The 27,142-nt window shown below is 40.4% G+C and overlaps 1 protein-coding gene across 5 annotated transcripts in view; it reads left to right on the top strand.

Moving 5' to 3' along the window:
* The first annotated feature begins 2,512 nt into the window (after positions 1 to 2,512).
* The window catches only part of LOC141800006 (cyclin-dependent kinase 17-like), a 41,759-nt gene continuing 17,129 nt past the window's right edge, over positions 2,513 to 27,142 (top strand). Inside the window, exons 1-4 of one of the 5 annotated variants that reach the window (XM_074682453.1) lie at positions 2,513 to 2,715; positions 9,887 to 10,047; positions 12,243 to 12,407; positions 25,358 to 25,491. In XM_074682453.1, the coding sequence (XP_074538554.1) occupies positions 9,918 to 10,047; positions 12,243 to 12,407; positions 25,358 to 25,491 (429 nt within the window). In that variant the 5' untranslated portion in view covers positions 2,513 to 2,715; positions 9,887 to 9,917. Of the gene's footprint in view, positions 2,716 to 9,886; positions 10,048 to 12,242; positions 12,408 to 21,038; positions 22,048 to 25,357; positions 25,492 to 27,142 lie in introns of those variants that run through there. The other 4 variants (XM_074682454.1, XM_074682457.1, XM_074682458.1 and 1 more) reach the window with 4 other exon arrangements.

Raw genomic sequence — 27,142 nt, 5'->3', positions numbered from 1 at the left:
ATAGTGTCCTCCGCCTTCGGCGGAGGACACCTTCTAGCCCTGCTAGAAGGTGCCCTCTGCTCAGGCCGAGGACCCTAATTATGTATAATAATATAAATATATTTGTAAAGCTATTGCTAAGGCCTTACAGCTTACATGTGCTTTTATTATAAAGTATTTTTATGCTTATACATAACTGTATAAAATTGAGTTTAATTTTTTGTTTTGTTTTGTCTTTTTAAAGTAATGTAATCATACATTTTCTTGTTTTAATGTTTGTTTGATCTTAAAGCCAACCTGAAGTAAGACTCCAAGAATGTTTCATAACTTTAGAATGTTTCAATATGTGCCTTTGGTTTTAATTGATTCATTTATACGTGTAAAACAAAGACAAGACTTGAACAATCCATGATGGTGGACAATGGTTAAACCTTGTAACTACAGAGACCTGAATAGATATAGTACTGGTACTAGGTACTGACAAATCAACACAAGCCTGTCAGTTATGCATACTCAACTAATGTATAGTTATAATTTTAGTTAGGGGGGTCAAGTATCAACATTTCTAACTTAAGCCACTGATCTGCTCGATTTTCCAGCCTTAACATCAGCTGCTACTCTCTCCATCTCTTCAAAGGTTTTTGAACGCCCTTTGGTCTCTCTTTTGTAGCGCACTAGCATGATAGAATTTCAGGGTTGTTGAAAATCAAACCAGATGTATCATTTAACACTAGAAAACAGTTTTATGCTTCAGAGACTTTACTTACTTTGAGTGCAAGTGACAAGATAAGCTGAACAACGGACTTAATTTACCTCACAGGATTTTGGAAAACAAAACTGCCAAGCTCAGCCATTGAAGCTGATCTTTAGCTGGGTGCTTCATTTATATTTACTTAAATGTTGTCTTGAACCAGACGATGGATCGACCACTCCACTGGCTCATCTCGCCCCTCTCTCCCCTACACCATGAATACATACATCATGTAGGTATTAGCACGCCATCATTCATGACTAAAGCTAAAAAATTCATTGTAAATAGCTGAATCTTAATCTGATTTAGTGAGTAAAATTAAAGAGGTTAAGCTTCCCATTAACAGTGTGACTGCCAGCTGATTGACTTCTACTGCTCAGGTTAACTAATATGGAGGAAGGGGAGAAAAACAAATCTTCAAGCTGAAATTACAGGAAATACATTCACTTGTTGATCCTTCCCAGTCCAATAACTCATCAGCATAACGTTGCTTTTACATTACTGGTTCTCTGTTCTACCACAGTTAAGTCAGCAGTGAAGTTCATCCTGGTTTGTGTACAAGTCTTCAAACTGCATGATTCCGAGTGAAGTCTTTGCTCTTGATGAATTCTTGTGACTTGATACATAGTCTACAGAGTGCCGAAAGTTTTTAGAAAAGGCATCATGTCAGAAAGTTTCTTCTCAGACAAACGGTCACCTTTTCGTTACCTGCTTCAACAATTAGCACAAGTCATACTCTGACATAATTTGGATGTCATATTTTACCTCTTTCAATCCCACTGACCCCACACATGCAAATTTAAAGGAAGAGTTTTTTATTTTTACTTCACATCTGCAGACCAGTATCCTTTCTTCAACTTCAGCCAAATCTATTCAAAGTAATTTCTGCTTCAGTCGAATATTTACTCCCTCAACACAGGTCTACAAGTAAATCACCTTTAACCGTGAATGAAAACATGCTGCTGTTCTTAAATTTGTCCGCTAGGTGTCAATAAAGATCAACTGCTGAAGTCTCCTCATCAGCTGTGTTTGCTGTGTCATCTGTGATTTCTGACGTAATTTTGGAGGAACCAGGTGATACCCGGGAAATAAGTAATAATACGTTTGCATTTCATAGCCACACATGATTAGTAATTTATTTATAATAATTTGAACGAGTCGATAGTAGCCATTTTGTATCAAAAAGAAGCATTTCACTGTGCACGTGGGTTGTTTTGAACAATGATAGTTAATTATAATCCACCAGAGCCGATTTAAAATGCCTTTTGCCAGTTTTTCAGCTTATTAAGTAAACCGCCACACGTAAATATGCTCAGCACTGCAAGCCAAACTTGAAAATTATCCTGAGCGATTTTTTTCTCGTGTTGAAGCCAACGAAGCAGAGTTAGATGGTTGGATTTCCATAATTTTCAGCCGATGCATTATTCAAAAGGAATTTCTCTGAGGTACATATTTAGACGGGAATGGAGCATGGATAATGAAGGTTAATTCCCATGGTGACTACTGCCCTCCAAATTAATCCATCTGGCCCCCGTCTTCCTACAGAAAATGAAAGGTGGAGAGGGAGGTGGAGGTTAGAGAGTCTGAGACAAACACACACACATCACCGTCTCTCTAACACAAGCATGCACTCACACACACCCCTTGCGGTGTTTTCCGGGATCACGCCAGTGCTTCCACTTGGGATCCACACAGCAGCAGCGATATGGCTGATCATCACTGGACGGGACGGTGCTGGTAATAAGCGAAAGTAAGGGGAGATAATGCGTTGTTACCGGCCAGTGATGTGCTTGCTCGGGGAATGGGACACTGCGACACACAGTGCAGCGCAGGGTTAAGCTGTACCTGACGAGGAAAAAGGAAAACTGGTGCGTTTGAGGGCAAAGTAGTTGGAGGAACTTGTCGCAGTGGATTGAGACCAGCGTGCCGCCTGGATTACCATACACAAGTGGAACAATAGTCTCCTGCAGCACAACCACTAGCAGGTCAGTAGCAGCGATGTATTTGTTTGGGTCTAGTCTCTCTACACTTCATGTTTTGAGCGCTAAGAGACATCAATATTTCGAAAATTTATTGAAACATCTACGGATGTCCTATCACCTGACATTGCAGGTGGACTTGTTTTTCAGCTCGCCAAAACAAAGGTATTCCGGGATTTGGCCGTGTTCCATTACGTCTACAGGGGCGCAAAGTGGTTAAATGTGTGCTCTTCAAAAATCTCAGTAAAATCCGGATCGCATTGAAGAAAATAAAGTGAACCCACAGCAGAAAAAAACAGATATTTGACTTCACTGTGTGATTATACCTTACAGTAGTTTTCCGAAGTTGACATGTAGAAACTAGTAGCGTGGAGTAGGGATACTTTCACAAATCACCTCACTTCAAATTTATCATAGTGTGTGAGCTGTGCCGGGAGGCCGTGTAACTTTTCTGTGCCCTGCCTGACTCTCCTCCTCCCGGATACTCGCGTCAGGAAAACACGGGGAGAGAGGGGGGCTGGCCGAAAACGCAAAAGGCCTGAAAGGTAGACAGCTCTCTTTGCCAGCGAGGCCCGATAGGAACCCAGAGTATCTGCTTTTGGAGTCCCGTGATGTTTGTCGGACGGCTGAATGCTGCCTGCTTCTGTGCGCCCTGCCTGCAGCCACGTCTAGTTGGGATCAAGACCTTCACTCGTCCGGTTATGTGACAGACCAGTACTACAGTCCTGCATTGTAGCTCTGCCGACTACCTCGTGGTTGTTCAACGATTGTAACGATTGAAGTATCATTTTTAAGCCGACATAGGTTGATAGCGGATAACTGAAGAAAAGGCTCTCAAGATTTTATTTCGTAACGTGATGGAAGTATCTTGACTACTCTATTATTTATGTCCTTCCCAGAGTGGGATGCCCAGACTGGGAATCCAGAGCATCCGTCAATGCCGTTGTAATGCAGGCAGGTTGAAAATTGCCACTTTTAATAACCCAGGCACTACTGTTTTATCCCTTTAAAAATGGAATAATGACAATTTTACCTCATTTTTATTTGCAAATTGCTTTCTTAGAATTATCATTAGACATTAAAACATCTATGTTTTTGTGTATGGGGCAGTAAGCACAGTATGGTGGAATAAAATTGTTCACAGAGAGCATAGAATGACGTTTTATCTCAGATGGTGCGCCTACCTCAATATTAAAGGTGTAGCACAGGTCAATGATCATTTATGCTTTTTATATGTCCTTTAAGTCAGGAAAATTGTCTTCCCATTATTGTGCTGTTCCAGCCAAATTCCCATACTGAAAGTGTTGGAATTACTCTTTGACCCCTTTGAACTATTTCCTTCAAATTCTTCCTCCACTTATGACAGAAAATTGGCATTGTGCCTTCTTTTTGCAGTCTTGCTTTCGTACTTATTCATCAGCTTGTTTCTATAATTCCCTATCCCAAAGATGTAACTTAGGAGATTTAGGTTAACTGACGTCAGGGTAAGACGTGGAAGAGAGGCCCCTGAGGCTTATATGGAGAGTAGTTTGGAGTAGTTATGGAGACTATGTTTTGTGTTATCTGTTGGTTTATGTATGTGGGTGTGTAGGTTTCTGTAGTTGGGCAGATTTGTGCATTAGTCATGCATCCTCAGGCCGCTTCACCAATCTGTGTTCAAAGTGCCACTGAGTGCCAATTCCACTCTGCCACACTGTATGTAAGTGCATGCATGCGTGTGATTCATGTGCCACTGCACTCCAGAAGAATGCCTGTTTGTTTGTTTGTTTGTGATGAAATGAAGACAAACATAACTAACACAAAATCTGATCCTAGCCTCACAGGCTGTTAGAATCTCCCAATCTGCTCTGATAAAAGTATTTTCTGAATCAGTGTTTTTGTCTGTTTTTGTGTTAAACCTGCAGGTAGATTGTGATAGCGTTTTGTGCTTACTCAGGTTCATTCATTCTTTTGCACGGGCAGAGGAATCCCAGAGAGAAGCTGGCAAGGGTAACATGCTGCAGCAGTGTGTGGCATCCCTAACACTGGAGGGCTGAAAGTCATTTTAGCTGACATGACCATGTGTGTCTGAGTGTGTGTGAGGGAGGAATATATTGAGGAGAGGGGACATTTGATAAGGGAATATTCAGTGCTTTGCTTCTCCATGTCTCCTGTCTTGTCCTCACCTCAGAGACTGAAACTGTGGTCCCAGTGTAGGCTTGTAACCTAGCAACCCAAATGGCATGTGTCTTGGATAAATAAAAACACTAACATCTCACCTCTGTCCAGCTACATGTACATAAAATGAAACACATACATGATCCCAGAATGCTAATGGACATACACAAACAACTTTAAGCAAAGTTGGAGAAGGTTTTATACTTTCTAATCAGTTTGAGTGAGTGCCACTCTTAACCTTTGCTCAGCTATGTTTGTTTTATTGCACTGCCTGAGCTATACCGTTCTTGGACTCTGTTGTGGCTGATTCATCGACAATGCAATGAACTGCTTTCAAAGACAACCAAAACCTTGGTATCTGAGTTGTTTGAGGTTTGTCGAGTGTGGTAAGTGTGTGCATGGTGCAGCCTGAAGCTGCATTACCCATCCCACTCACTCTCCTGCCTCCGCCAAGCTCTTCACACCATCACGTCCATCTGCACGAGACCACACTCTGCATCTAATGCGCATTCACAACACTTCACTCTTCTTGACACTGTTGTTTTCAGATACTAAGATAACACAGACATGCCACATAGTAATCCCTGACACAGTGGAAGCTACTCTGCATTACTGGCTCAACACTAGTATTATAGCAGTGTACCAAGCATGCAGAAATAACAGCATATGTCAAATTATCAAACAAAATCCACTTGAAAGAAGAAATCCTTAGGGCTCTCATAAGTGATGATGCAGTCATAAATGGTCAGATTCTCTCTTTCTTTCTTTTTTAAATAGTAATGCATTTTAGTTTGCTGAAAATCCACACCCTTCCTGACCCAAAGTGCAAGTTGTGATGGTACTGTATGTATGTACTACTGACTTGAACTAGCAGAAATGATCTCAAAGGAACTACTGACAATCACAATATGAATTTGAAACAATACTCTCCTCTGGAGCTAGCCAGTCACAGTGATGTTTAGAAAAAAAAGAGCTTTACTCAGAAATGCCACAGAATGCTAAAACTGAGTAATTCTCTTTAACAGTCTATGAAAATAAAATTTAAAAAAGGAATCCAAATTCCAATCATTTTCAAGCACAAGTGGATAAAAGAGGATATAAAATCAATTTTATATTGGTGATTTAAAGAAAACCTTATTTTGGCAGCTGAGCGTGCTGGCTAGTGTGCTTAAACTGCAAGTAGCCTAAATTTCACTTCCCTGCACTGTATTTTTACTGAAACAGTGAATACCAGAGTTAGTAAAAGATTGTAGAATGTATCTTGAGTGTACCGCCTGAAAGCAGCAATTTCCAAAAAAGATTTTCCAGATGTTATATTTGTAGGCTGTAGAGTATTTTTATAGGTTGTGTGCAATGCAAGTGATAACATACAGCCTAATACCTTTCAGGTTTTTAAGGGCAGCCAACTGACTCATCTGATGCTGTGGGTTGTTAAAAGAACGTAAGACATAGTAGCTTTTCTAGCCAAGTATTTTATATAATTTATTTAACTCAAATAAATGGAGCTAAGGGGGCTGCAACAGTTAGTTGTTAGTTAACAGCAGCCTTACAGCAAGAAGATCACCGGTTCAATTCCCAGCTGTTTTTCCTCGTGCATGCATGGGTTCTCTCAGGGTACTCCGGCTTCCTCCCATAGTCCAGAAACATGCTCATCAGGTTAATTGTTCACTCTAAATTGTCTGTAGGTGGGAGTGTGTGTGCGAATGGTTGTCTGTCTATATGTCAGCCCTGTGATCGACCAGTCCAGGGCGTAACCTGCCTCCCGCCCAATAACAGCTGGGATAGGCTCCAGCCACCTGCGATCCTGAACAGGATAAACGGTTCAGAAAATGAGTGAAAGAAATGGAGCTAAGGTCAAGATCTTAAGGTTTAGGAATGTTACTCACCATTATTAGTTTTATGTTAATACAAACAAAGCTTTTTTATTGGTTACTGACAATCTGACGCTACATCATCTTTGATCATACTAGTAAAAGTGGCTTTCCATGATTTACAGCTAGAAAACAACTATTGTTCTCACATCATTGTTTAAAAAACTCTTTATTTTATCCAGTGTCTGAAACTTTTTTCTGCTGCTGTATCTTTAAGGCTCCCCCGCTCAACTAACCTCCTCCCTGTGATTGGCTAGCCTTCTGCAGGCCTGTCAGGGGCAGAGCAATGGATAGACCTTGGTGTTTTGGGCTGTGTCTTATGCAATAACCTCATAGTTTCAGTAAATCTTGTGAAGATTTTTATAAGCACCATTTTGAGACGTCTACAGACAGATTCAGCGATTCATTACGTATAGCAGTTTGAAAATCTTTTCACCTAGTGTGGGGATCCAGCATTGTTACTTACTATCAATATATGAAATATGGGGAAGTATAATACCCCTCTTTGACATGCATTTGGTTGTATCCTACTGTGTATCACTCTATGAGCAGCTGGGCGATGAGATTCCCACTACACTCATGTTGGAGCTAAATGAGATAAAGACTGTGAAATTACTCATAAATGTGGGTGCGCTGGTGTGTGCGGGCAGGCCTGATGGTAAGCACAAGTGTGTGGCAATGATAGCACTGGATGTGTTTTTATCAGTGTGATAAGAAATGCATTGAATTATCGCCTCCCCATCATGATGTGAGTTACTTAATTTTTTATTTTAATTCATGGATGACACAGTCAAAGAACCAAATCTCTTTGTTTGAGCAAGCTTCTTCTGGTGATGTCTGGGAAAACATGCAAATGATGGGGGAGGGATAATCCATGGGTGATGGATATTATGAAATAAATGTGTGATACGCTATTGTCAGTTTTTTAAACTTTTCTTTTAATTAAGAGAAATGCATGCGTGGTGCACAGCTAAAAATCAGCAGAGGCAATGCTGTTAGTGATGGATGCTTGCCGAAGCACTGAAAAAAAATCCAGTTGTCCTAAGCGAGGATCACTCGGTTTGAATTCCCTCAGAGCATAGGCTGTCTCTAATAGGCCTGAAAGACTGAGAGCCTGAAAGGATGAATGGCTTTTGTTGAAGCCTCCAAGGTTGAACACAAAGAGAAAGGCAGTGGGTGCCTTGTGTTTGTGTGTGTGTGTGCTTGTGCATGTCAGCCCTTCCAAGTTAGACAGAAGTAGCAGGAAATAGAGGTGGGACAGAAATACTCTGGCTTTGCTACATCTCCCTCCAGGCTAGTAAAGCCAAGTGTAAGAGAACATGAAACACAGAGTGACTTCAGTACACGTAAATACACACATGTGGTGTTAGTACTGTAGATACACACAGAAAATGGGCTCTAAATGTCTGCTGGAGGCTCTCTGAACAATGTGTAACTTTAAAAGCTCATTGACATTAAGAGTTACACGCTATACTTAACACAAAAACGGTTCATCTGTGAATATCAAAAGCACTCAACCAAAACAACATGCACCCTCATCTCCCCTTGTTACATTTTGGATTGGATGTTAAATGTCTTCTGTCGTGAAAGACTCGCCACAAGCACACAAGGTTAGGCAGAACTGGAGTAAAATCCGCAGTACATTTTTCATATGCAGAACTTCTTGACAAGATGCTTTTATTTTAGTACTGCAGGTAAACACTTAATGAATATACAGACTTCATTATAGATAATGAATGTATGAGCTCGGGAAATGTGTGTCAGTCACAACTCACCAGGGAGAGTTGCTTTCATCTGAGACCTCTAGGGAGCTGCATAGTCAGCCATTTTCATAGTTTTTTTGTTTTTGGTTGGGTTTTTTGTTTGTTGCCCTCTTTCTTTCTGTTTGTCTCTCTGGGTCTGCTCTCTCATTCTGTATGGTTTATTCTGCAATGTTTGCACTTGGGATACATGACAATGGGAACACACGCTGCATGAGCAAACACAATCAACAGGAGACTAAAGTACTGCAAAAAATACAGAGAGGAGTGATGGTAGTTTCACCGTGTCAGGGTAGAATGAAACCATTTTTTGTAATGACAACAACTGACCATGACCGTTGTAGCTTTTTTTCTCTGGCACTCACACGGTGAGAACTTCACATGCTGTTATCATATGATACTGCTGTTGACCTATTTAAAAAAAAAAGATAATGTTGGAAATCTAAAAGTATCAAGATTAGCATTATCATCGTAATGTTCTGGATTGAACAGTAGGTGAAAAATCTGGGGAATCACTAGGTAGTATTTCAAGTGAAAAAATTATTTTTTGTTACTGTTTATCTTTCTAATGGCATTGTAAGTGAGCAAGACCTTAAATGTTTGTCAGTCTTTTACTGTTTGAAAGCTAGCAAACAGTAAAAGATTTGAAAGCTGTCTTCTCACAAAACTATTAATTTGACTCTTGGCCTCTCCAGTCTCTTCTACCCATGTTTCCTCTCTGTTTTTGTTGACCTAGCATTGAAGGAAAAAATTAAAAAAGTTAAGCTCTGGAAAAATTTCCTGGGGTACACTTAATGTTAGCTAGCTGCTAATAATCCCTTCTAAAAAGGTTTAATTATGGTGCGTTGTCTGATAAGTAAAATACCACATTAAATAGCTACCTGGCTGGCTAACAGTGAAATCATCTCTAAAAGAGCTGAGTGTTGTCATTAGCCCTTTCTTGGTAACAGACTAACAGCTGTCAGACAACTGCTAGAATCTAAATGCTAACAGTGAGTTGTGACAGTCTAATTTTACTGTTTGGACTTAAATTTGTACAAACAACACATTAGATAGTTTACTTAATTGTGCTTATCTGGTAGCTAGCTTACAGTTGTGTTAGCTGTGGTGATGCTAAATGCTAACAGAAGCTATTGTTTAATGGAATATCATTAAATAAATTGTATTAACTTAGATTATGGTCTGAATTTTGTATGTTCTTTTACTGTGTTCCAAATGTAGCTATGTTCAAATTATTCATTAAGCAGGATAAATATATATCAGCACTAGAGCTTGAAGTGTCATCGGTGAATGGTTAAAATGGTAACTAGCCCCGAAAGTGATGACCAGGATGCAGTTGGCGCTGATGTTGATGATAATGGTGTTGGTGTTTTGTTCTCTCCCTCTTAGGCCAGTTGGCCCCGGTGGTACTGTCAAGAAGATGGACAGGATGAAGATAATCAAGCGGAGGCTATCCATGTCTCTACGTAGCGCTCGGCCTGTGGATGACTCTCTGTCAGAACTGGCAGAACAGATGGCCTTGGATGAGCCATCCACTGCCAGGGACAATGGTGAGACATGTGAACAAGTGCACCCACACACACAAACACACATGCACACACAGGTATGCTCAAGCTCATTAGCACATGCCTTCACAGAGACATAGAGGTTACACAAGGGAACCTCTTTCAAAACTTGCTTGAGAGTAACTCAGTTCAGAGAGAAAAGGTTTTAAAAAGATCCAAGGAGTGTCTGTAATGCTTTTATCTTTCAACACAGGAGCAGGCCAACCAAATTATTATGAAGCCGCTTCTCATGTGCTCCAGCAGTTCATGACCTCAGAGCTTTCTTTTTGGAGATTTTGCAGAACACAAAAAGGACTAACTGATGGCAGTTTGCAAATAATATTTGCAAGAGGGAGCAGTTAAGAGGTCATAAATGATCATTGCAGAAGATACAGGAAGGCTATGCAAAATTAAAGTTGTAAGAACTGCAGTGCCCTGCACTCTTTGGGTCTTCCATTCATGCTGAAATATTTCCTGTGTCACTTGAGCTTTTCAACTCACTGGACCCCCTTAATCTTCATTATCTACACCTTATCACCTGCTTCATCACCATCCTTTTTTTTCTGTTAACTATGCTTCATTAGTTCATTGACAAGACCAAAAAGAACAGCAGTTAAACCTACAAAAACATGCTCAGCATTCACTTTCATTCACTTTAGAGGAAGTGCAAAACGCAACGTCATTCTCTGAAACTCTTGGTGCCATCTGCTGGACATCTTCCAAGATTGCATCTCTCTCATTGGAGAAACCACAGACCTCACCTGGCAAAGAGTGTGTGTTTATGTCTGCTTTCTGCTGGTTTGCCACTCATTCTGGCTTAAAATAAAACCAGATCACGTCATAGAGAGAAAGGGCGCTTTGTGATCAGTGGATGCCTTTGTCTCTGAAATAAAAGGCCAAAGAAAAAAGGAAAGTAAGAAAAATAGAAAAGTCTCTTTTAGTCCTGCTTTGATGTGGGTGAAAGATGAAGCCATGCTTTAGTTTGGATACAAGCAGTGATAATGTTTGTTCAGTCTTATCATAGTTATTATATCTATCCTGAGATTTGTGGAATTAATCTTATTTGCTACCATCTCTGTCCTCTTCCTTCCATTTTCACATCCGTCTTTCAAGTCTTTAATAGCTAAAGCTGTGCCAGTTCATTTCCAGAGAAGTGAAAGGACTAAAGAGGGATGGAAATAGGGATGGAGGAAGTGATGTAGAGGATGAGAAGAGGGACATTAAATTTTAACCACTGCTCTACATCTTGTTCTGAGCATCACTCTGTCCCTGTCTCTTACTGTAGCACCCTCCGACACCCCACACACATATACTATATAGACAAAATGTGCAAAAGAGCTGTGAGGAACTAATCATCACAGTTGTCAAGGTGCTAAGTAGATCACAAATCGGTTGTTCCATTATTCCTTTGGAGGGCTTGTGGTACACGAGACAAATCCTGTGAGGTTATATTGAGAGGAACATTTATCCCTGATAATTGCTAATCATGGTGGAATTTACAGTGCAATGTGAAGGGAACTTTAGGATCATATAAAGGAAAGAAAATTTAACACGTGGGAACCCGCCCACACTCTGTGGAAGAGATACATTAGTACCAATGAATGTGAAAGAAAGGTGATGATTTAAGTGTGCTGACAGGGTGTTGCTTTATCACAGAGCTTAGATGTTACCCACAGACTTTTATCTTACTAGCTGTTTGCTGAGCATTCGTTCAAGTATTTTTCCTTCACTAAGCTTCCCTCTTTAAAAATCTCTATTCTTAAAAACTGGTCTTTATCAATCCATGACTCATCACATTTTCACCCTGCCTGGCTTGTGCCTGCCACTAAGCGTCTCTGGCTTTTTCTAATAATTGTTTCCTCAACTAACAAGTAAAGCTGCTGTATGCATTCTCATCTTTAATCTTATACTAATTCATATCGACCTGTTTCTACATGTTCTGCTACCTCTCTGTGTTTGATCTCTGTGTGACCTTCCTTTCTCTTTTTTCTCCTCTCTTTTTCCCCTTTTCCCTTCTACAATTTCTGTTATCTGACTGTTTATATTCTGGTCCCTTAACTTCATTCTGGTCCTTCTTTTGGCTTTGATCTCTTCCTAATTTTTATTTATTTCAATCTGCTTTTCTTCTGGGCTTTCTTCTCACCTCCTCCTTTTTCTCACCTCCCTCCTTGCTCCCCTTGCGTCTGCATCGTGCGTCTCAGAGCCCATGGTGGTGTGCGCCCTGCACCCTCCGGCCTCGCACAGTGCTCCGTCCTTCCTGCGTCAATATGCTGGTCATCTGGGCCGCACTGCCCTGCGCAGAGAGCCGGGTGGGGGCCCGGAAAGAGACAGAGCCTTCCTGAACCTGCACAGGACTGGATCTCTGGGTACATACACACTAACATTACACAGAAAGCATGCACACATCTATAAGTATGGAGAGCAAGAAACAGCTGAAGCTAAGTAATTAAAGTAATTCCTGTGAAATAGAATACAGCAAATCTTGAGACACAGGTTAAAATGGGGAGTATTTTTTGGGATGACCAGAGGTGGACAGGATTCTTCTGAATTATCTAATATATAATGCTTAAATGTTTTTGCTAAATTTAAGTATTTCCACTGTACGCCTCTCACACTTAGACTCATCTACAGCTGAGCAGCAAAGTCAGCATATGCAAATATTTAGTCCTGTTAAAGTAGGGACTAAAAGGCTGGAGCTTATAGACATTTGATAATGTGATGAATGAGTAACAGCGAGACAACAGACTCCTTTATGAAAGACTTTAAAGTCTTTCATAAAACCAGTGGATATGTAAAGATAACACAATCTGCTGCACTAAATAGTGCAGCAGATTGTGTTATCTTTACTTATCCACTGGTGTTTCCAGAGTTTAAACAAAAAACGAAAAAAAAATCTATGTTCAAATTAATAATTTCCTACTTTGGTCATTATAGTTGGCTTCAAAAGATACAGTTTCCATTTGAAGTTTACTTCAATACACAACTTGATTTCCTGTTCATGGGATTTAATTACATATATATATCTGCTTAACATAAATCAGTACATTAGGAAGCACAACATGAAGAGTAGGCAGTATAAATTATGAAATATATTGTGACATAGCAGAGCAAAAGCTGTTGTCAAACTATTTATCCTTTAAATCTTCACATACTGTTTATCACCAGCACTTCTGTTCCCATTTTTGTGCAAACAAACAGAAGATGTTTTGATGAACTATAACAACAAGACTGTCAGAAATAGGATTCTTTGTTTTCTCATGGTTGCTTTAAATGCCTGTCGTGTCTGCTACTTGGTAATGTAGCCTGGAATGCATTTGTTAAAAAAAGTCACTTAAAGAGGAGGTATAATTTTTTCCTGTGTCTTGAACATGGATATAAAGTAACAATCCCTCCATATTTAATGTGCAGATTTTTAAAATCCCTGAATCTGTTCTTTAACTGCTTCAGATGGTCTGCTTTAAAATTAAGACAAGATCTTCACAGGATTTGCTAAAATAATAAAATCACCACATAATGATCTTTGACGTGATTCATGACACATTGGAGAGACAGGCCTGAAACACCAAGGTCAGCCCGCAGCTCTGCTCCTTAAAGGACTGGCCAATCAGAGGGCAGGGGGTTTATGAAGCAGGGAGCTTTAAAGAGACAGCAGCTTGAATGAAGTATTTCATACAGAGGCTGAAAACAGGGTTGTCAGAAACACCAGTTTAAAACATAAGACTTTTGGGCTGAAAATCATGTAAAGCTGCGGGGCACCAAAAGAATGGTATTAACCCCCAAAAAGCACAATGCTCCCTCTTTAAAATATGCCTGTTTTGTTTTTTGGTCAGTAAGTTTCAAAGATGCACTAAGATCTTATATATATATATATATATATATATATATATATATATATATATATATATATAAGAGATCTTAGTGATTCTCTTACCACTTAAACACTTTCTCTAATGTTAATTACTCACATAGACATCCTACCAGTCCTTTCTCTTATCTTTGTCATTTTCTTGTAGCAAAACTTTTACTGATTTTAATTTGCTCCCCTGTGTGCCAGTAATGCAGTAAAAATGACACTTCTGTATCTTTTTCTGCATGCATACAAAGAGAAGCCTCAGCAGACTTTTTACAGTAGCACCGTAGCATCCTGAAGTACTGCTGCCATATCTGGGTGGGAGACCAACCCACACATTAATGTCACATAGATTCAGTTTCTTCAAACTATGAAGAGGTGTGCGTAAACGTGTGTGTGTGTGTTTGTGTTGATGTGTGTGTGTGCTGTTCTGTGCGTACATGGATTTTTGTGGATTTTTAGCGAGAATAAAACGGTACTTAATGACACAACTTGGCTAACCTCCCAACAGCTACCACCAATCTGGGGACTAAAACTCTAATGACCTTAATCCATGCACACACACATTCATGCACAATGCTCACATCACCCACATGCTCATGAAATCACATTTTCCCCCCTGTCTGTCCACATTATGTAATGGAACGTGTGGTCTGTGGATATATGGATCCCAGTAATCTCATTTCCCGGTGTGACAGAACGGCTTATATCAGGAACAGTGTGATGAAGGGACATGGGGGAAGAGGAAGACGGAGATGGAGGAGAGAGGAAGTGTGAGATGAGTTTGAGAATGAAATGGAGCTTAGAAAAGGGTACAGGATTGATGACATGGGACTGAGCGATAAAGAGGGAGAAATGAAAAGTATAAGTAAAGAAAGGTGCAACAGACGGAGTGATAGGGGAGGGTTAGTTCCACTTTAGCTCCTTCAGGAGTCACATTAGCTTTTTGCTGTGCATCCCTGGAGCTCTCAGTTGAGTGAGCTGCAGACCACAAAAAACTCCACTGAGCATTCATTGAGCTTTTCATGACAAGGAGGCTAGTCTTGTATCACGAGTATCTAAGTACACTGAGATCCTGTTAGCTGGATAAACAAACACTATGGATTGATGAACAATAAGATCACTGTTAAGAAAAAAGCACAGCAGCACGGAGGACTGCATGTCTTTGCTTACAAAACTTTCGCTGAGCTGCAAAGAACTCACATCTCAGGTGAATTTGTTTATTTTCCTGTTAAAATATCTCATTACAATTAAAGCTCCTGTGGAGAGTTTTAAGGTGCTGGTGAAACAGACTGATAACTTGATGTGACCTGAAAAAGCAAACAGAGAGTAATTTTTAATGCTTGTAACCACTGACATTGGGCATGAGCCAGATATGTGCCACTGCAAAATTAAGAGAGATTGATATGATCAACTGATTAAAGATATCAGGATGATATTTTCTATAGGAAAAACATTTTTTAGCATGTAGTGAGAAATCTGCAAAGGGATTAGCGATACCATGTTCTCCACATGTAGCCTGAATCCAAGCAAACAGCTTACACAGAGGCTTTAATATAAGCTACTCTCAGTCTACCAGTTATAACATCTCCTTATACATCTTATTATAATAAGCAAATAAAACTTTAACTGCTTATGTTAAATCATTTCCTTTTCTATTTAAATTAGAATTAAACACAACAACTTGTCCCATGACACTTGCTTTAGATATGGGAAGGTTAAACCATACTGTTTCTGTTTACCATTAATCCATGATGAGATGGTGCTGTCTGACGAGGCTGCATGGGAAGACAGTAGAATAAAGAAGAGGAAGCAATTCATAAAGAGTAACTGACAGACAGGGGGGTTTTAGCACAGAAGCTAACATATATGAGTAAACCAGACCAATTACCCAAGTTAAGTATGGATGCCAGCCTTTGGCACTTTCCTTCACATTACATCAAAAGGGTTAGCTAGCTGATTTTTCTAAAAGCCCAGGTTTAGTGTTGGGTGAATCAGCAGAAAAAGTTTTACCAAAAATTTCCTTAACCCCTATAGCCTTTCAGCTAAGCTAAATAACCATCTCCTGTCTTTTTTTTAACACAAGATCATGAAGAGTGATATGAAACACTCGTCTTACTGCGAGCAAACTAATTCCCTTATTTGTCAGTCTATTGGAAACATACAGTATAAGAACCACCCACTGTCTAGTCTGTAGCACATCCATCTCCTTCTATTAAGAGAAGTTAACAAAAATACTGCCTTAATAAGCTCTGACATTATGCTGGTGGAGCTAGGGCTAGCTATGCGCAGGGGTCAACAAGGGGAGTGCAACAAGTTTTGGCTTCATTCATGCGCTCATGGTGGCTGCTGTGCTGTCCATACTTTTATACAATCCATTATCAGAACAGGTCGTCAAAGGACTAATTTTTCAATATAAACAAAAGCCATTTGTGCACACACTCTTTGTATCTCCTTTTGTATACTGTCACTGCTTATATGTACTGTAATTAAAAAATCAATAATAAGAGAATTGTGAAAGAAAGAAACAATATTAACACACTATTCATGAAAAGTATAGGGAATACAAAGAAATACAAGTTATTTGCTAAAACTGGCATCAATTTTCAAACTGTAGGCCTGGAAGTTGCTTAATCCATAGCTACCCTTGAACACAGAAAATCCAAAAGAGGACATAACTTGACGCACAACCCTAAAGCAGAAGCCATTCTATTAATAAAATCATGATAAGGTGTTAAGAGGTTAGCTCTGTGTGTGTGTGTGTGTGTGTGTGTGTGTGTGTGTGTGTGTGTGTGTGTGTGTGTGTGTGTGTGTGTGTGTGTGTGTGTGTGTGTGTGTGTGTGTGTGTGTTTCTCACTGGTCCTTCTCGCTGACTCACTCTGTGCCACTCAGCAGTTGAAGCACGTCGCAGTCTTTAATAGAGCCACATGATGATGCAATCTGTCTTTCCTGCCGCACTAAAGAGACAGTCCACCCCTTTCTAACCTGCTCTCGTCATCAGAAGGAGGAATGAATAAAATATTACTTTCATCCGTATACGTGAGCCTTACTGTGTGGTTAGAGATGTATATAAGAGGTGATTGGTCCGAAGCCAGTCGCCAGAGAGCCTTTACAGGTTTGTGGTCCATCTGTTGCTAACAGGGCCAACACCCACTCCCTGCACACTGTACTTACAGCAAGAAAAAAAAGAAAAATCTCCTCAGCACTACCTCATCTATTTCTCCCTGGGAAGATCTGTAGTTACTCTGTTGAGGATTACTCGGCCCTGCTGTCTCTTTCACAGAGAGAAAGGAGTCTGCTGAAAGCTTTGCACTTTTCTCAGGCTGCTATTTCTGATGCTGCCACAGATGTCTCCTCTCATTCTTTACTCTGTGCATTTCTCCCGACATACATCATAACACTATATTTATCCTCTGGATAAAGGCAGAATGGGGAAAAGATGAAAGACAGAAAGCTTTCCGACCTCCCATATCTCTGTCTCTGTTCTGTCCTTATTGGTGCTGGGGATTTAATGTTGATGCATTAAAAGCATTAATCGCTGTAGCCCCTATCCCTCGCTCCCTATACTCCCTTGACTGCCCATTTGCCCGGGCCAAGCCTCTTTGCTCACTCCCAGATTGGATTTTATAAGAACAATGGACTGGACTCCTTTTATCTGGTGCAAGCTTTTTTGTGTTTGTTAGAGCCGCTTGCTGTAACATTAGCTTTTGCTCGGGGCAAACATGTTGCTAAAGAATGCCGGGGTCTTTCAGAGCTTTTGTCATAGGAAAAGAAGGGAGGTGATGGAGGGTTGGGACCAGCGTGCTCTGAGCTGGTAGCTTACAGTAGGCACTCTGGTCCCAGTAATTGAATAATAAGATTCCTCAGATGCAGATAAAAGGTTTGGAGGTAATTACCACAGCCTAAATTCCCTTCCAGCTTTGTGAGTGTGCTCCTCTTTGTGCGCTTATACTCCTCTGGGATGTTAAATGCACTTTGATTTTTATTGTCTCCCTAGAATGAGAGCAGTCTGAGGTATTTATGGTTAAAATTGTGAGGACATTGTTTTGGTCGAAAGCTTTGATATGTTTTTAAAACAAGTGAATTGACCTGGGAAATTGAAAAAAATGTATGAAAGAGGCTGCAGAGAATGTGAGTACACAGTCGTGTATGGACATACAATGAGATGGGCAGACAGTGATGGGTGGAGGACTGAGGCGTGAGCTTTTGTCCTTGACTTTAAAGCTCAAGGATGTAGCATGCTACATCAATATGTCTTGTCAACGAATCGAAAAGTGACATCACTTCTTGCATGACTTCAGTTTTAATTATAGAGTATAGGCCTTATAGAAAACATCCCGTGCATGTCACGTGGAGTAGTTTAAGTAAACACTGCACTCCTACAGCCCCCTCAATATTTGTTTTCCACACCTAGCTAGATTAAATAAATGTTTTCAGTGTGTCTTGTTAAGTCTGCAAAATCCCACATATTTACTTTTCAAAGCTAGTTTGGCCATTATATCTTAGCTTTGACCAAATATGGTTCTTTGTCTGTGTAAATGCTCTGATAATTAAGTGAAGCGTTATTGACATGTGGGGTGTGAGGGCTTTACTGCATGAGTGTGTTTGGTTGGTTAATGCCTGCAACAGACACTTCAGCTTATTGACAAGAAGGGAGAGGTGATGGCTTCATCTCCCAGCTGTCGAACACCTGAAGAACAGCTTTTTCATTAGCTAATCCCTCATAGTATCCTGAAGAATGATGGCATTTAAAGCTTTATCTTGGTGACATTTTGGATGCAGTTGCCGCTGATCTCTTCTCTTTATGTCATTTATCATGGTTTTATGGTCTTTAAGGTGCACATACTTAGGTGTGCGCAAAAGATTGAAATAATTGCAGCCAGTGCATTATTTATGGTAGCGTGCGCCACAAAAATACTCAACATCATCAAACCAGACCCATCAGTAAGACTGACAATTTCTGCACTGTGATTTTTAATGCAGTATCTGCTGTGAGGGAAAAGATGTCTGACAAATTGACAGTGGGCTGTAGAAGCAACCTTCTTTTGTATTTTTAACAACAAATATTCACAGCCAGTGACTCATTTGACTTTTTGAAGCAAACAAGAGGGGGTTCTTTGTCAGAAATGACTACTTTTGCATGTGTAGGACAAGACTGACACAGTGACTAAGTGTACTGTACATCTTGGCTCACAAGAAATGCATAAATCAACCCACTTGAATAGTTCCTCACAGCAGCATTAACTTCAGCCTGCAATTTTAGGGAGCATACTTTCACCAAAAGGCACATCTTAGGGAGGAGACAATGTCAAAGTGTTTCACCCCCCGGTCCGTGGTAATTCACATTTGTGATGTGGCTGCTTGCTAAAAACTGTATGTTTAGCTGCATATATATGATTAGCTCATATATGCTAACTCAAACCAAAAGATAAGTGGTCTAAAAATATAAAGCCTGTGCAAAATTGCAAAAAACTGCACTTGTTCGAGAGTCAGCTTGAGGCTCCCTAAAGAAACCCTGAAAAACACACATCAAGCTAAAAAGCAGATTTTTACAGCTAAAAAATGTTTTCAGCCAAGGCTGAAAATAGCTCTACCAGCGCAAACTGTACAGGGGTGAATTTTTTAATAACTGTTTATGTTAAAGTTATTAAAATTAGAAATTTTGCTTATATCAGGGCATGGCTGATTTGACAGATTTAGAGGTTTACAGGTTGGCACCCTCTAAGTGTCTGCAAAGAGGCTAAAGGCCCACTTCTTGGACTAATCCATACTCAGACAAAGCTAGTTTATTTTGCTCAAACTCAAAGTAATTCCATGACATTTAACTTAGCTCGGCACAAAGTGCATATATCACTTTGGATATGTAAACGCCATCCATCACTGTGGCAGAAAGAAGCAGGGAAAACTTTGCAGCAGCCTAATTACGGTGTGCCAAAAGGGACAAAACAGCCTGCAATCAAAATAAATTGTTAGCCTTACTTAAATATGTTGAAGAAGCCAAAACAAATAATTCAAAATTCAAAGCCAAAGTTGTGCAAGTCTCAAATAGGTAAATAGATGATGAATTGAGAAAACACATTGAGTGACAAAAAATGAAGATTCATTTTCCTAAATGTTTCAGTCAATAAAATAAAAGTTATGTTTAAACATTGCCTATTGATGCATGGACATACATTACAAAAACTTCTTCAATGAAATATAAAAACTGTGTCTAAAAATTAAGTTATGATAAAAAACATCTAACCACTGGAGTCATCACACTTTATGACTCGCAACCTTTCTACCTGCCCAATCCAACCAGTTATCTGTGTGACTTACGGACAGTTGTTTTACGTCAAAACAAGCCGCTAAATGTCGTACTGCAATAAAAATAAATCATGCTCAGAAGGTAATTTGACCTTTGAGCATGCTGGTTTCACTGATTGAAAATAAAGCCTTGAAAAACTTTATTGCTGCCCCCTTCTGGTGATGCTGTACTGGACATTTCTCATCAATACAAAAAGATGTTTTGAGTTGGAGCAACTTTAGGACTACCACTTCTGCTTTATATTGGTTTGTATATGCTCTGTTGTTGCCTTCCACTTGTCCCATTTGTGTATGTATGTATTTATAGGGATGCAGAGTGTATGTGTGTGTGTGTGTGTGTGTGTGTGGTTGAGGTTGAGCATGAATAATGGCCTGCAATTTATGTCCAAGGAGAAAGGATGAAGAGTGCAAGAGAACGAAGAGTGTGAAGAGAATGTAGAGGGGGAAGATGAGAGCAAGGATGCTGGAGGCGTCACTCAAATGCCTCAGGGTTTCAATTTCTGTGCTGGAGATTGATAAGGAGGAGGAAGAGGGCGAGGATGAAGGACAGAGCACAAGGGAGACAGAGAGAAGGAAAGATGAGTTAGACTTGAGCAGTACGACAGGTAACAAAGAAGCTAATGAGGTATTAAGATGTTGTCACTTCTCTGGGATTGGAATGAGGAAATAGGGCCGCCATGTATTCATTCATTGGCCATGTCTGTACAGGAGAGAGGAGAGCAGCAACGAGAGACAGAAGGAGAAAGCGAGGGAGGTAGAACGATTGGTATCACATGAGAGGGAGGAGAGTAATAGCAAGGTGAAGGGAGGGAGCGAGAGGACTAACAACACTGAAAGCACTGATAGGGGCGCCAGAGGCAAGGAGGGAGTTATCGAGAGAGGGAGTGGAAAGAAGGAAAGCAGCACAACAGCCTAAATCGAGGAGGAGGAGGGAGGACACAGAGAAGGAGAGGATCTAAGAGAGGGAGGAAAATAACAGGAAAAAGAGGAGGACCATGGGCTATAAAACACACGAAGAAGGAGGAAGCAAAGGAGGAGAGATGTAATGAGAGTGTTTTTCTTTCTTTGAAGAGGAGCAGTGAGTTTGGGGGGGTCGATGCACGTGTGTGTGTTTGATCGAGTCAGAACACCTGTTATTCAGAGATGATAAGATGTAACAGTTCTCAGTGTGTGCATGTCTGTGTGTATGTGTGGGGCTGTCTCTGCAGCATTTTATCTACCTGCACGCTGTTTGACCTTCCTTAGTCAGCAGGCAGAGTGTGACTGCAGAGAGAAAAGGAGAGAGAAAGACGGAGAGGTGGAGAGAGGGAGTGTCTACAGGAAGAGGGAGAGTGCTAAAGTGGAGTAGTAGCAGAGGGAGTTGTTGCGTTGTGATTAGTGTGCTTGTGCAGTCTGTGCTGTCCTCCTGTTTTAAGACCTGTTCTTCACTGTGCGGAGATCTTTTGGATATATTCTGATTTTGTCTGGAAAAATTTAACCCTTGAGTGACAAGAAACTCTTGAAGACAGGGTGTCCCACCCAGACCTGAGACACCAAGACCAAATTTAAGTGTTGCCAACTCCCAGAGAAGCCCTGGATTCTTTCTTTTTTTGGATTTCTTCGTGAAATGTGTTTTTTTAATATCTAATCACTATTTCAACTGCAGTACTTTGAATTATCTGGAACAATGGATACCCCGGGCAACCCTCAAGGGTGTCCTGCTCGTGCTGCCAGTTCAGGGGACCCGAGGATTGGGGAGGTTAGGACAGGAGAGGGTGTAAGGATGGGGGAGAGGGAAACACCACTGAGGCTATCACCCTTCCGTATGCTTCGAGTGCTGGACTCGTGCCGTCCTCCAGGAAACCGTATTGGTGAGTCTTGTTAGTGTCATCTCTGTTATGAGTTTATCTGCTTCGTGATCCTCCAATGCCAAAGATCCAGAGTAATTTCCATGACTGTAGTGATTACGAATGGCTGCAAGTTTTAAAATATCTGAATTTGCTACATCATCACGATATATATCATTGTTAAAATGAAGATCAGTTAATGAATCTGTAACTAACACTAGTTCTTTGACCATTGAGATACCCATTTCATGGTGTATCATCATTGCTGCTCCTCAATGCTGGTGAAGTTTACTCTTTTTGATGCTGGATGAAGATCTGTCCCAAATCCTGAGGTTTTCTTAGATACAAAGAAAATGGCTTTTCTCAAAATTTACACATTCCAACCAGTAGCATTCTTAATACACATAATTTCCTTTATGTGACCACTCTAAAATTCAGATATGCAGCAGTCGGTAGGCCTGGGGCACTGAGTTTGTGTATCTTTGGGGAGCTCATGCACTCCTTGAAGTTCTTCTTTTCAATTTTTTATTAATTTGCTTGTCTGCACAATGGCTGCAGGATCACTATTCCTGCCGCTCCTGCCAAATTCAGACAGGATGCTATTCTTTATTCAGCAAATGTTTGAGGGCTCCTGGACTGAAAGCCAAAAAGTACATTGATTCAGTTCAAAGCTTAGAAAAGTGAGGGGGCTGATGTGGACATTAGCTCTCCATTAACTCTTCCAGTGAAATCTTGAGAAATCCTACAGGACTTTATTTCTGGGATTCCTATTTGTTAAATTTTTACTTATATTACCTCGTTGAACATCCTTTCCACTCAGTCATTTTCTGAGTTATTAACAGTTTGTGCCAGAGATGTATATCCCGCTAAGTGGAGTACATGCAAAGTTGGATAAGGTGAGGATAGCCCTAAAAGCAGCCCACTCACTCTTCTGGGCATGCAAGCGTTGAGTCAGCAGACTATAGTGGGAGAGCCTGGATTCACATGGAAGCAGTAACAATGAAATTTACTGCCCTATATAAATGAAGTGCCTAATGGTGAAAAAGTTTGTGTAATTTTGGTAATTTAAAGAGAGGGTATTGTGTTTTCCCATATTTTAAACATGGATGTAAAGTAAAAGATCTAGATATCCATAAGAAGCGTGTGCTGATTTTCAAACTGCTACAAATTCATGTGTTGTAAAAATCCCTGAATCTGCTCTGAACGGCCTGTTTTAAAATTAGCATGAGAGCTTCATGAGATTTACTGAAATGATGAGGTCACCACGTGAGGATATTCTAAGTGGTTCATGATATGTTGGAGGGACAGGCCTCAAAAATCTGCCCTGACAAGCCCCCAGAGTTCTGGCCAATCAGAGAGAAGGGGTTTGAGAAGTGGAGTGCCTTAAAGAGACAGCAGCCAAAATGAAGTATTTCAGGCAGAAGCTGAAATGAGGGTATTCTCAAACACCAGTATGTGAGGATTGGGTATTTTTTTCAGCTATTAATCATTTAGAGGTTAAGTAGGAGGGTTGGTGGACAGAGCCTCAAAAAGCACCAAACCCCCCTTTTTAAAGGGAAATAATGCAGAACATCACTGTATCCTACTATCAGGGCAGAGGTGATGGAATTTTCCAACCAGGACAGCAAACCTGTCTGATCCACCTGCATCACTTGATTATGTACACAAACAGACAAGATCAGGCCCTCTCTGAAAAGTGAGAAAGACCTGTGACATAATCGCACTACTGGATACTCACCTGTTTCGATCATGTGCTCATGTGAGAGCGTCTGCCAGTGTGTTGATATCCTGGATCAGTTTCTCTTCTTTCTGGTGTCAGTTACCTCCAGTTTAATGTTTCAACACCAGGGTTGTGCAGGTTGATTCCTGATATGACCACTGACTCCTCAGTTTTCTTAACAGGATATTCTATGTGCACAGCCTATATTCTTGAGTCTGGCTGCGAGGCCACAGGCATTACCCTGGACTTAGGGATTTAAATAACTACCAAGAGCTTGACTGAGTATCTACACAGATGGGTTGTGTTTGGGTTGTGTTTTTCTAATGAGCATATGCTGCTTTACTCAACAGATAGTAAGACTGAAGACAGATGTGGGCTGAATTAGCAACTGGGATTTACACAGATAGTTGAGTGTTTGTCTTAGTAAGACAAGCACCAATCCGGTTGTCATGTAAGTAAGCTCCTGAAAAAAGGAAAAAAGTTTTAGTTTCAACAGTTATGCTTCAATTTGTAAAACGTGCTCAAGACAAATACAAAGTCATAGGGTGACTAACTATCTCTCACAAATTCACATGTTTGCTTAAAAAGATACATCATTAAATTTTGATAAATGGTGAAAAATACATTTATTTCTAATCTGTAGTCCATATGTTCAGTCTACAACAGTTTATACCTCATGCAGAGTCCACAAACAACCTTGTTTTTCCTCTAATTTTACCCTTGGCTTCATGAAAGAGACACACAAATGACCTAGAATCAGCCCCAGGTGGTTCAAACCCCCCCCCCCCCCCCCCCTCCACATCTGACAAACAGTGCACCATGATAAATAACTCTACCTATGTAACTCTCAGTTGTTCATTTTCATGCCTCATGCAACACAATCACTCAAGGGAGTATTTTCTGTCTGTGTCTCCCTTTTCCTATCCAAATCACCCTCCCTCTGATCCCCTTGTTTTTCCTCCTTCTGTCACTACCCTGGCTGTGAAAAATGTAAATATCAGATGATGGTACAATAAGATTTTGCCAGTACAAGGGCTGGCCTTTTCCTTCATTAAGGTCCTCAAACACAAGAACACACAAACAGTGTGTGCTGTACATGACCCAAACTTGAGAGCCATTAGACATGTACACTGACACCCAGAGAGAGACCCCTCCCCCACATTACTCACAGACCACTGAAGGAGGCACTCCTGTCTGCTGCACTGTGACTCATTAATCAGATAGATTCGTAAGGGGAATGGAGGTGTGGGGGGTGGCAGGCAGAGACGGGAAAGCTCCCACTGCATGCAGGGTGATATCGATCTCTGACCTCCTCATCTTTCCATTTTATACACACTCACCCCTAAAAAGTGGGTGGTACAATCCGTCATCCAGGGACTGGGACCCCACTATTGCTTTCTAAGAGGGGTGAATGAAATTTAACTCAAAACATGGTGTCCCCTGATGGATACACGGAGAGATTGATGGAGGAAAGAACAGGAGGGAATGAAGAAATAAAAGAGAGGCAGATAGCTGTGAAACAACAGAAAAAAGCAATTCCCAACATCGTGAGTGGAATGAAAATGCACTTCCATTCCTGAAATAACTCTCTGGTTGTGTGTGTGTGTACTGCAGGTATTGTCCATGAGAATGTGAAAATGGGTTCGGATGGGGAGAGCGACCAGGCATCAGGTACTTCTTCTGATGAAGTTCAGAGTCCAGTCAGGGTCCGCATGAGAAACAACCACCATCGGCGTATCTCTAATGAGGTAAGGGAACCAAAGACACAAGTAAAATACACACTTTTGGTTTTCTGGAAAAATAAAAATCACTTCTGTAGATCACTTCACATTAAAAACAAAATTTCATACAGGGTTTAAGAGTTACAATTTCTCTATAGAAAAACTTAACCCACGCATAAGCATGTGGATAAAAGTCAACATTGCAGTTTTTCCGTCAGAGAACACCAGCAAGTTGAAATTTGCAAATTGAAAAAATGTAGTTTAACGCATAATGGTAAAAATTAAATGATTATACAAAGGAACTTTATATCAAGTTACAGTCATATCCTACCCCCTCCAAAAAGGGATTGGTATCGGCCCCAAAAATCAGATAAAAGAAATAAAATGTGTACACCTTTCAGGTATAGCTTTTTGTACACCCTTTTGTGTATCTTTGTAATTTTTTTAAATATCTTTTTTTTCTGCAGCTGTTGAATATAATTGTTTGTTACTGTCATAGTTTTTTTCATGTGTTAGTGTTTTTTTTTCTGGGTCCAGGGATTGGGGTTTACATTTATTACATTAGGGACAAGTATGTATTGTCCATATAGTTTTAACAGTATAATATGCCATGAGTCCAAACAGCAGGATAAAATAAAACTTATTATAAAATATGATATGGTTTTTTATATGGCATGACATGACATGGTATGATACGAGATACTAGCATCCAGTTTGATACAGAATGACATGGTACAACACGTTAAAATACTACCATACAATTTAATATGATACATGACAATTTGATATGATATGATACCTTACAATTTAATGCAACAATATAATTCCATATAATGTAGTGAAATAATGTTAATAATCAATATGATACAGTTATATTACACAGAACAATATGAAACACATGACACGCTAAGCTAGGCTATGCTGTGATATGGTTCAATGAGAAGAAAGGGCGCTGCAGTTCACTGGGATACAGTCTGATTCAACACGATACAATATGATGGAAACAATACAATATCATATGATACAGCATATGATGCTGTGATAAGAAACCTTAAAAATCCATACTGTACTTTCCAACAAAACCACACCACGTAATATTTTAAATACCAACCTTTGTTTTCTTCGACTAGCTTTAACATGAAATAAGTTGCTTGTCTCTGTAAGTGCACCGTTACCATTCAAAGTCAAACAAAGCAGCTAATAGCCTTGTTTTGCCTCATTTTGAGTACGTGCTTAATGTCTTGGCCAGAGTGTGTGTATGTGTGCGTGTGTTTAAAGGAGTTGCAGACTGATGAGTGCAGCAGTATTACGGGAAATGCCTCTGGACACAGGCTGCTGTCTCCGACTGCTGTGAACGGTGGAAAGGACTAATTTAGACCATTTTCACCACGGAGACAGACAGAAGGGAGGGAGAGGAAAATGCCGGGTTAGAGAGTAATTATGGAAGTAGGAATAATTACTGATATGACAAAGAAAGAGACAAGAACCGAGCTCTGGAGAGGATAAGAAGGAAGAGGGTGAAGGAGAGATGGAGGACAAAAAGACGGAGGGATAGAACAGAAAAACATTTCATCTTACAGCCGACCGTTCACCCCTTCCCCCCATCTGCCTTCTCCCCTCAGGAATCTGTCCATTCCTCTTTCCTCTGCTCCTGCTTCCCCCCTCCTCCTCCGTCTCC

This window comes from Halichoeres trimaculatus, unplaced genomic scaffold (genome assembly GCF_033239565.1).
Source record: "Halichoeres trimaculatus isolate MK-OKI-2021-1 unplaced genomic scaffold, fHalTri1.1 fHalTri1_scaffold_11, whole genome shotgun sequence".
Taxonomy (NCBI): Eukaryota; Metazoa; Chordata; class Actinopteri; order Labriformes; family Labridae; genus Halichoeres; species Halichoeres trimaculatus.
This window is presented reverse-complemented; position numbering and strand designations above follow the sequence as displayed.